General features: G+C 35.4%; 2 protein-coding genes across 3 annotated transcripts; both read left to right on the top strand.

Moving 5' to 3' along the window:
- The first annotated feature begins 2,764 nt into the window (after positions 1-2,764).
- On the top strand, positions 2,765-3,571 carry LOC111449898 (zinc finger protein 1-like). Its single transcript, XM_023089982.1, has one exon. It carries the CDS (start codon positions 2,765-2,767, stop codon positions 3,569-3,571), a length of 807 nt encoding a protein of 268 aa, XP_022945750.1.
- Positions 3,572-6,632: 3,061 nt separating this feature from the next.
- Positions 6,633-10,059, top strand: LOC111449710. Of its 2 annotated transcripts, none has more exons than XM_023089722.1 (2): positions 6,633-6,782; positions 7,985-10,059. In XM_023089722.1, exon 2 carries the CDS (start codon positions 7,998-8,000, stop codon positions 9,933-9,935), a length of 1,938 nt encoding a protein of 645 aa, XP_022945490.1. In that variant the 5' UTR covers positions 6,633-6,782; positions 7,985-7,997; the 3' UTR covers positions 9,936-10,059. The 2 variants fall into 2 exon arrangements, with proteins under 2 accessions (XP_022945490.1, XP_022945491.1); XM_023089723.1 differs by lacking the exon at positions 6,633-6,782 and adding an exon at positions 6,789-7,898.
- Positions 10,060-10,744: the final 685 nt, after the last annotated feature.

The raw sequence follows: 10,744 nt of genomic DNA, 5'->3' as shown, positions 1-10,744 counted from the left end.
TGGTTTAACCAGTTAAATTGCTCGAATTGACTAGTAAACATTAGGGTTTCGGTAAATATTATGGTTTACTGAATCATTGTTTTAACTAGTTAAATTGCTGAGTCGACTAATAAATAATAGGGTTTCGGTAAATATTAGGGTTTACTGAATCATTGCTTTAACTAGTTCAATTGCTCGAGTCGACCAATAAATATTAGGGTTTCGGTAAATATTAGGGTTTACTGAATCATTGCTATAACTAGTTAAATTGCTTGATTTGACTAACAAATATTAGGGTTTCGGTAAATATTAGGTTTTACTGAATCATTACTTTATCCAATTAAATTGCTCGAGTTGCCTAATAAATATGAGGTTCTAGTATATTAGGGTTTACTGCATCATTACTTTAACCTTAACCAGTTAAATTGTTAGAATTGACTAATAAATATTAGGGTTCCGATAATATTAGGGGTTACTAAATCATTGCTTTAACCTTAACTAGTTAAATTGTTCGAGTTGATTAATAAGTATTAGAGTTTACTGAATCATTGCTTGAACCAGTTAAATTGCTCGAATCGACTAATAAATATTAGGGTTTTGGTAAATATTAGGGTTTACTGAATCATTGCTTTAACCGGTTAAATTGCTCGAGTTGACTAATAAACATTAGGGTTTTGGTAAATATTATGTTTTACTGAATCATTGTTTTAACTAGTTAAATTGCTCGAGTTGACTAATAAATATTAGGGTTTCGGTAAATATTATGTTTTACTGAATCATTGCTTTAACTAGTTAAATTGCTCGAGTTGACTAATAAACATTAGTGTTTCGGTAAATATTAGAGTTTACTGAATCATTGCTTTAACCTTAACTAGTTAAATTGCTCGAGTTGATTAATAAGTATTAGGGTTCACTGTATTAGAGTTCATTGAATCATTGCTTTAACTAGTTAAATTGCTCGGATTGAATAATAAACATTAGGATTTCAGTAAATATTAGGGTTTGCTTAATCATTACTGTAACCCGTTAAATTGATCGAGTTGACTAATTGACATTAGAGTTTCGGTAAATATTAGGGTTTACTGAATCATTACTTCAACCAGTTAAATTACTCGAACTAATGAACAAATATTAGGGTTTTGGTAACGTTTATTTATTCTATAATTTAACTTACAATTTTAACCTTAAAACACACATTACCAAACATTTGAAAAATACTAAGATTATTTTGTTCCCATTAATAAAAGGGATTTTTTTAATTTTTTTTTACACAAATTGGGTAATAAAAAAAACATTATATTAATATTCAAAAATAGAAATTAATTAAAAAAGAGAAAAGTTGAAGATCATTACAACTGGGAAAGTTGATGGGTAAATCTGTGTTAATAATTAATGAATTAATTAATTAAGATAAGATTTTATTTTTAGAAAAATAAAAAAAATAAAAAATTGAATTTTAGTAACTGCTTATAAAGTTTGATTAAATCAAATCAGTTACAAAATCAAAGGCCACAAAAATTTAATGGGAAGCCAGCTAGATGTGATGAAGATAATTATGAAATATATTATTTATTTTTAAAAAAAATTCAAAATTTAATTATAATTATTTAATTTCTCTCTAATTATATTTTTTTAATCTCAATAAATCATAATTTAATTGATATAAAATATATATTTTCGGTGAATAGGTCAGAAATTTAAATTTTTTATATGGTAAAAAAATTGTCTAATACGTCAAAATAATAATAATAAATTAACCCATTAAAATAATTTATTCATTAATATCTTATTCCATCTTTAAGATCGAGCGTGACCCATTTCTCAATATCTCGTGATTACAGTGTAATTAAAATTTTAAAAAATTATGAATAGGTTGAGTTGTGAGGTTTTTTTAGGTGTCGAGTCGAAAACTTTAATTTATTCAAATTTTTTCTTTTAATAAAAATAAAATATTAATTGGTATAATATTTATTTATTCATTTTTCAGACCGTTAATTAAAATTTACGACTCTATTGTAAAATTAATTAAAAATTATTATATATATATATATATATATATATATTTTTTTAAATTAACGAGAAATTCGGGTTGGTTTGGACAACTCAATCTATAAAATTTTCATTATTCGAGCACAACCCAACTCAAATAACTTCATAATCCAATCCAAACGGTACGAATTGTATCGGGTTGATCGTGTTTTTTGAACACATTTATGAACGACCGTAAAAGTCATAGGTTGTCGTTGTCTTAGTTTAAGGAAATTGCAATATCCTAACATGTAGTAATAATAATTAACAAAAGAACATGAACTCAATTTTCAAAATTAAAAAAATAAATTAAATAAAAATAATAATTATTAAAATTATTTGGATAATTATTTTTGGAAAGTTTAATAAATGGGATGGGATGGTGTTTTATCTCTTGCCTTTTTCAGATTAAACTCATGAATCTCTTCCTTTAGTGGCAGATTCTTTTTAGTTCATAATTTTTAATTATTTATTATTTTATTTTTTTTAAAAATATAATTATTATAGTTTCAAACTTTTAAATAATAATTCATCTCAGCTCCAAAAAAAATTAAAAAAAATTTTAAAAATTAAAAAAAATATGTATTTTATTTTATAATTTTCATGGTAATTACTCTAATTTTGAGATTTCTTTCCATAATTGAAAATTAATTGCATTAATTTCAACCAGAAATATAAACCCAATTCCTCTCTTTAAATTTCTGTCACAAATTTGAGATATTGAAAAAGAATAATTTTTTTTTTTTTTTGGTTGGCAATGGCGGAAATTGAAGCTTCCAGTATCTCCGCCGCGTCCGGCGGCGACGACGGCGGCAGACCGGTGGCGGTGAAGTTGGAAAAGATGGTGGTGGATGAAGTTGACGGCGGCGATCGGCAGTCGTCACAGGAGCCGAACTCACGGCTATTGTTGGATCTTAAGCTTTCTAATGAAGAGTCCGACGAGGGATCGCCGGAGATTTTGAAGAGGATAGTGTCGGCGCCGCCGCCGCCGCCGCCGGTGACGGTGGATTCCTCCTCTTCTCATGGTCATGCAAATGAATTGTCTTCAAATTCAAAATCAAGGGTTTTTTCATGCAACTTTTGCAAGAGGGAATTTTCCACTTCCCAAGCCCTAGGAGGCCACCAAAATGCTCACAAGCAAGAAAGAGCCATGGCCAAGCGCTGCCAAGGAATGGAACTCGGTGGCGGCCGGCCGCCGTATTTAGCGTCGTATTACCCGTATACCGCCCTCTCATCTCATTCGTTCTACGGTTCGTCGCTTGGAGTACGAATGGATTCGATGATTCACAAACCCTCGTATCGGTGGCTCAAATCACCAGGGTTACAGTTTCATGGTAGTTTGGCTTCTCGACCAACACTGAATAATCTAAGAATATCTGCATTTCAAGCTCAAAATGGTGGGTTTCGATTGACGACGATGATGAATAATAACGTTGAATCAACGAGGAGATTTGACGAAGATAGAGCGATTTTGATACCAAATTTGAATCTTTCGGAACCCGTGTTGAAGATCGAACACCATGTCGACGACGGTCATGAACTTGATTTATCGCTCAAGCTTTAGTTTCGGTTTGATCTTCATATCCTTTATTTCTATGAATCGACACAAAATATTGTGTTGTTTTCTTTGTTATATCAAGAAAGTTTTAATTTGTTGTAATTTCCCTTTTTTACTACATGATTTATCTTTTCCTTTTGTAAATGCTGCTCGTCTAATCATCAATCGTGTCGTTCGAGCATCAAACAGTTACGTTTAATTTTTGCATGCCAAATTCATATTTTTGGAAATGTTTCGTATTTAGACGTATTATTACTTACGATGCAAGAATATTATACGGTGAAATAATTCGAATGGAATAGACAAAAACCCTAAAGGGGTCATGTAAATACCGTTCTTTAACTTTGAAACGGTAAGCTCTCTTCCTCGTATCGGCTCTTACTGTTGCTATCATGTAATGGTCAGGTGTGCTACGATGTCTGAATTTTGGTACCCGAGATGTTGAAAGATTATTACTGGCTCAATAAGGTCATGTCCAATAATTGTACGAGGTAAATATGTAAATATATTTTATGAAAAAAGATTTAGATATTTTAGGAATAAATATATCAGGTTATTTTAGGAATAAATATAGACAATAAAATCTAGTCGATTACAATGTATCTGAGCAAAGTTGGTATAGGTTGTCAGATCTCTTGAAACTCTTAGTATGCTCTGTGGTCGTAGTTCTAACTGATCTTCCACATCAGAAATGATTTTTTGAGATTAGTAATGAGTGACTTTCTTCGAGTTGTGACTCGTCTGTGACTCTGTGAAGTATTAGTGAGGTACTGTCAACACGATGGGCGGTCTCTAAGTCGTCAATTGGAGAATCAAAGCAGGTAAGACAATGTTTTCCTTGAAAACCCTAGTCGAAAAGAGATGTTAGAGCACGTTTAGGGTAATAAGACACCGAAAGAAGCTTGAGACACGTTCGTGATGCTTTTCTCAAAGAAGAACGAAACGAGGTTACAACCTTTGGAGAACGAGCTGTTATCAATCTCACAACGCGACGTGATGATTGCTCAGTAGTTTCACAGGGTCAAGTCGGTTTGTCTGGAGATTACTGAATTAGATTTGGAGTCCGTCAATGGAGAAACTCGAATGAAGAGGATCATCATCCACGGATTGTGACCAAAATATAGAATGTTCGTTATTGTTGTACAAGAATGACTCACTCAATCATCACTTGTAAAGTTGGAAATTGACAAAGAAAAAAGTCATCAGGGACCGCACAACGTAGTAGAGCTAAGAAGAATGGCAACAAGAGTTCTCATGGGAAGAGATTTGAAGGTATTTGCTACGATTGCAAGAAGAATGGCCACATGTCCAAGGATTATTGGTCCAAGAAAAAGTTTGTCGAAAGCAATGCGCCAACCTCGGAAAAGAAGATGGAGGATAGAGGGAACGCAAAGGCACTATGTGCTTCAGAAGAAGACGAGCTAGCACTCATGACGATGGTAAGATCATGAAAAAAATTATGTCCTTCGAGCAAAACCAAACTTGAAAACTAGTGCCAATACTAGAAGATGTCAAACCCGTCTCTTGCAAGTGGGTTAACAAAATAAGTGTCCTCCGAATTGATCAATCGAGAGATACAAGGCTTAACTTATAGCTCGAGGGTTCTCTAAATAATATGAACTAGACTATGATGAAGCGTTTAGTCCAGTGACCAAGATCACTACTGTACGGGTCCCGCAGCGATTGCTGCAAGTAAAAATTGAAAATTATGGCAGATAGATGTGAAAAATGCTTTCTTTCACAAAGAGTTGAGTCGACAGATCTACATGAACCAACCAAAGGGATTTAAGAATGCAGTTAGAGCCATTAGTCGGTCCATGCGAAGTTCGAAGAAGCCTCATTTGGATGCAGCTCAACTAATCCTGAGATATGTCAAAGGTACAATCGGGTACAACCTTTGGTACAAAAGAACAATACAAGCTAGTTGGATACAGTGATTCTGGCTGCGCTGAAGACAACGATACCAAAAGATCAACCATTGGGTATGTGTTCAAGCTCGGTTCAGGAACAATTTCCTAGTATAGCAAAACACAACCAACAATATCATTGTCAATTATAAAAGGGAAGTACAGAGTACCGACTAAAGCAACTGTTTGCTTTGCTCTAAAAAAAAATGATATGTTCATGTTTTCCCGATTCAATGAGATAGTTAATACAAACATAAGTTTGTAATATAGCTATTAGAGGTGTTCACATAACCCGAGAACTCCATCAGTCCGGATTACCCAACCAAAACTATACAGGTTAAATTTTTGCAAGATCGCAAGTCGATTCGTGAGTTAAAATTTCTCTAGTCGGGTCAACTCGATCAATCCAAAAATAGGGTTACAACTCAACCTAATTTCACCTTAATTATCATAAAAATTAAGAATATTTGACTTTTGTAATTGAGGTGAATGATACATGGTGTGAATGTGTGATATTTGAGTTATTAATATAACATATATTATAAATAAATAAGAATTTTTTTAAATAATTAAAAAAAATAACTCGACAATCCAACCCAAAATCTCGATCTTTTAAAATTATTTTAATTACATGAAATATATTAGAAAATAAATTTATATGAATTTTGATTTTTCATTTTTCATTTCTTAGTATTAATATTTTAAATATATTATTTTATTATAAAAAAAATACAGATATTTTCTTTATTTTTGTCCAAGAAAGTACATTTTTGACAATAAATTGTCAGAAAATGATTTTTATATAATATTTAAAAAAAAAATTAAAACAGATAGAAAAAGAAATGAATCTCTCCAAAAAGAGTAAAATAATCCATTAAAATTTATTTTAAAATTTTGGAAAAAGAAAAAGAAAATAATTATTTAAAAAAAAACATATAAATCCAGACGCCACCGTTCTGTCTGACACGTGTACGAAACTGACGCAAATAATTTGTTATTTATTTATTTTATTTAAAGAGAGAGAAAGAAAAAAAAAGAAAAAAAAAAAAAGAAGAAGAAGAAAGAGAGAGAGANAAGAAAAAAAAAAAAAAAAAAAAAAAGAAGAAGAAGAAAGAGAGAGAGAGAGAGAGAAAGAACGAACAGTAAACGAAAGGAAACAAAACAGAAAAGGACAAAGAAAGGGCCGAGAGGCTTAAAAAAGAGAGAAAAACAACGAAGGCGACCTGATTGCGGTTGTCGTCATCACCATTTTCGATCTCTCCTCCTCCTCCTCCTTCTCCCGTTTCGTCTTCCTCGGATTCTGTTCACTGGTCAGTTTTTAGATCTGTTGTTTGTTCTCTGATTGAATCTTGTGTTTTTATGTGATTCTGGTGGTGTTTGTTTGCGATCTTGTTTGAATGTTGATGAATTTAGGTGTTTGTTGATTTTCGGGGGGGGGGGGGGGGGGGGGTTTGTGGATTTGGAGTGGAAACTGGAGATCTCTTGGTGCGGGATGTGGTTTTGGTGTTCTTGATTGCTTTCCTAGGGTTGACTGCTCGGGGTTTTGGATAATTGTTTGTCTTAATGCCGGCGATGGTGGATGTGGATTTGTGGATCTGTTGCGGTTCCGTTTACGCGTTATGTTTTGGAGGGAAATGACTTTGATTGTTTCATTAAATTTCGTTTGCAATTTTTTAAAGAAATTTGGGTTTGATTTGAAATGCGACCTGTTCGTTTAATGTCCTTAGTTTCTCCGCTTCGATGTTTATGCACAAATTCTTGCTTCTCTTTCCCCTGATTGCTTGTTCCTTGTTGATTTTGGCATCTTCCTCCTTGTTTATGGTTTCTTCACTCTTGAATTTGAAGTTGATTTTTGGTGGAAAATTCATGAACACTGCATTCTTTTTTATTTTTTCTGTTTGTTCCTGTAAAAGAACATTCTAATTTGAACGTATTTTGGTTCTCGTAAAACCCTCAAAACTTTTGTGCAGTTTGAATGTCTAAGGAATATTTGAATTTCTTGGATGTTGGGAAAGGATGATAAATCAATGTACACTTTGTAACTCGTACGTTTTAATGTTCCATGAGTGCAGAGTTCTTAGTGGTATCTCTCCATATTGAAATGATATTTTTCTCCCTCCATTGTTCTTCAATGTGAGATCTTCCATGGTGAAAAAAGAGGGAAATTCTTTTAGATTGAAAGAGAGATGCCATAATCTATTATCATTACTTTTCCTGTGATGCCATTGCCTGACTGTGAATCTTAGGCGTGATTCTTCGGCTATATGAACACAGAGTACTATATCTGAAGTAAATGATGATGATGGTTCTCATTGAAAGTTTCTATTTTGTAGTTTATGTCGAGCTAATTATATTTCGAATGCCCAAGCGATTGCGTAACTGGCTTTACTGGCATTTTTTATGCTCTAGTATACCTATTGATAATGGTTCGATGTATCGTGTGATTTATGTCGTTTCCTTTTTCCACATTATTGTTGGCTGAATGATTGTTTTCCACTTTCTATGTCAATAGTTAATCTTGGAAGATGCCGGTGTCGAAGTCAAAGTCGTCCTCAAAGGATAAGCCTTCTGCTAGGGCTGCTGCCAAGAAACAGCTGAAGGCGTCGAAAAACAATGCTTCTAAAAGTTCGAATAGGAGACCAGCAGCCACTACTTCTCACAATCCAGTTGAAGAATTGGTTCATACCGTTGAAATATCGTCAACACTAGCCGCTTCTTCTCTGCAATCTGACAATGGTCATTTCCAGCATATGGAAGATACAGATGACCACTCGAGCAGTCCACATGGTACGGTATCTGATTTTGATTTGTCGTCCAACAATGGTAGCTGCTCGGGTGAGTCGGAGGATCAAAAAGATAAGATGGCTGATTCTTCGAACCAGCAGGAGAGGGCATCTGGATGTGACCATGAAAAGAGGGAGAAGATTCGTCTAAAGAACGAGAAGAAACACCAGAGAAAGAGAGAGAAACGGGCTCAGGAGTTGCATGAACGATGTAAAGGCTACCTAATGTCTAGAAAGCTCGAAGCTCTTTCTCATCAATTGGTCGTTATGGGGTTCTCTCCCGAAAGCGCTACCATGGCACTAATGTTAAACGAGGGTAAGCTCGAGGAATCCGTCTCCTGGCTCTTTGAAGGAAACCAGGAAGAAGCCCGGAACAAGGACACTGCGAATTGTGCAAGTGGAGGTAACTTGAAGATTGATATTAGCAGTGAGCTAGCACATATCTCAGCTCTTGAAGCACGGTACAAATGCTCGAAGCAAGAGGTTGAACGAGCTGTAGTTGCTTGTGGAGGCGATCTTGATAGGGCGGAAGGTATTGTAAGAGATCAAAAGCAGAAAGAACATTTCAATCAGTCAAATCACGAAGTTGTCGGTGAAACAAAGAGTATGCCAAGGGCGCAAGAAATGCCAGGGCCTGCATCTGGCTTTGCAAAGCAGTCGAGCAAGAACGATCGAGAACTTAGCCGTAGTAGCGCTGCAATGACGGTGCCAGCATGGTTAGAAGCAGGCAGTAGAAGTCTACAACAGTCTTTGAAGACGACCGATCAACCGAGGCTGCTAAGGGGAGGGGAGAAGAGATGGCCTGCTGTAGGATCAGGCCTTTCTTCATCCACTTCGACACCGCCATTGCCTGTAGTTCATCATCCATACTCGAAAGCAGAGGCTCAAATTGGTGCTTCCAATAACGAAGCAATCAGTCTACAGCAAGACGTACCCGAGCAGCCAGTAGAGCCAGTAGTTTTTATGCAGCAGCCACAATCCATAAACGGATTGCAGAACTCGGTCTCCAGTCCGATACTTCCCGGAATAACGTCACGGTATTCGAACAATACTTCAGCGATTAAAAACATCATTTCAAGTGACAAATTGCTGCACAACCAGAGCAGAGTGAGTGTTGGTGCCGAAAACCGAAGGTTAGAGCCGATCTACCATCAGGCTGTCCATCATCAACCACAGTTCATGTCGGGTCCAGTCGAATTGCTATCGTCGGGGCTCGACATATCATGGGGGAAAGAGAACACATCTTCAACATCATCACACTCATTTCCTTCAGAACTGCAAAGTTTATGGAAAGCAGGGGGAGGAACCGTATCTTCATTTTCGGTCCCATCGTCTTATGGATCAAACTCGAACCACAGCCAGGGCGGGACAGCAGCACAAGCATCCGGGCTATTATCACAAATGGACTGGAACATCGGGGGGCTGATGCCATATTGTGACTACAACAGAATAGACTGGACTCTGCATAGCCCGAGCGGGCGAGCAAGCGAGATGTCGTTGTCTCCGGGGTTTTCTTCGTCGTTGTCGAGGAACAGCTCGGGGATGCAGGGTGGGGGGGGAGGGGTAAAAGATATGTCGTCGTTGTCGTCGTCAGGCGGTTTGCGGGATTGGACCTCGCCATTTGCAGGAAAGGACCTATTCAGCGCGCCTAGACAACTGGTAACGTCTCCATTTCCTTAGGGGGGGTTGGGGGAAGAATGTAAACATATTGATTGCCTGATTGTTGTTGCTATGAGGATGGCCTTTTCCTGTTGCTTATTTGTAGTTTCATCAATTGAAGAAGAAGGTGCATCTCCATATCTCTCTCTCTCCCCATCTCTCTCCCTCTCTCTCTCTCCCTCTCTCCCTCTCTCTCCATCTCTCTCTCCATCTCTCTCTCTCTCTCTTATCTCTCTGTCTCTCTCTCTCCATATCTCTCTCTCTGTCTCTCTTGTCTCTCTGTCTCTCTCTCTCTCTCTCTCTCTCTCTGTTCTCTCTGTCTCTCTCTGTCTCTCTTAGTTTAAACAAGAATTATTGCATTTATATCTTAATTTTGAAGTAGTTTAATTGAATATTCCAAATATTTCATAAATGAAATTGAATTATAATTTAAATAATTGAAAGTGTGAAATTATTGCATATCCATTTTATTATCTATTTTATGAAATAATAATAATAATAATTTTTTTTTTAATCTTTGAAATATATATTTTAATAAAATTGCTTCTTGGCTATATAAGTTTATCGCCTTGGTTGACAATGGAATTGTGAGATTTTTTTAATAATTTTGTATTGACTTTGACTTAATTTCTTTGTCTTGATTCTTGTTGGGATTTTTGGTTTTTTTTTTTTTTTAACTTATTAGTAAATTAAATTATTATTTGGTAGGGTTATTATGGTAAATTTGAGTAGTTGATAATGATGTTATAATGAGTTTATGTAAGACTGGAACACAAAATACTTAATTGATTTTTTTCATAAATCCATTAATCGAGAAAATTAATACTTCA

The sequence above is a fragment of the Cucurbita moschata genome, unplaced genomic scaffold, assembly GCF_002738365.1.
Source record: "Cucurbita moschata cultivar Rifu unplaced genomic scaffold, Cmos_1.0 Cmo_Scf00011, whole genome shotgun sequence".
NCBI lineage: Eukaryota > Viridiplantae > Streptophyta > Magnoliopsida > Cucurbitales > Cucurbitaceae > Cucurbita > Cucurbita moschata.
Note: the sequence above shows the minus strand (reverse complement) of the source record. Positions and strands in the feature narration are given on the sequence as shown.

Bases quoted from the DNA above. Each gene is read 5' to 3' on its own strand.
- LOC111449898 (XM_023089982.1), top strand. From the start codon at position 2,765: ATGGCGGAAATTGAAGCTTCCAGTATCTCCGCCGCGTCCGGCGGCGAC.
- LOC111449710 (XM_023089722.1), top strand. From the start codon at position 7,998: ATGCCGGTGTCGAAGTCAAAGTCGTCCTCAAAGGATAAGCCTTCTGCT.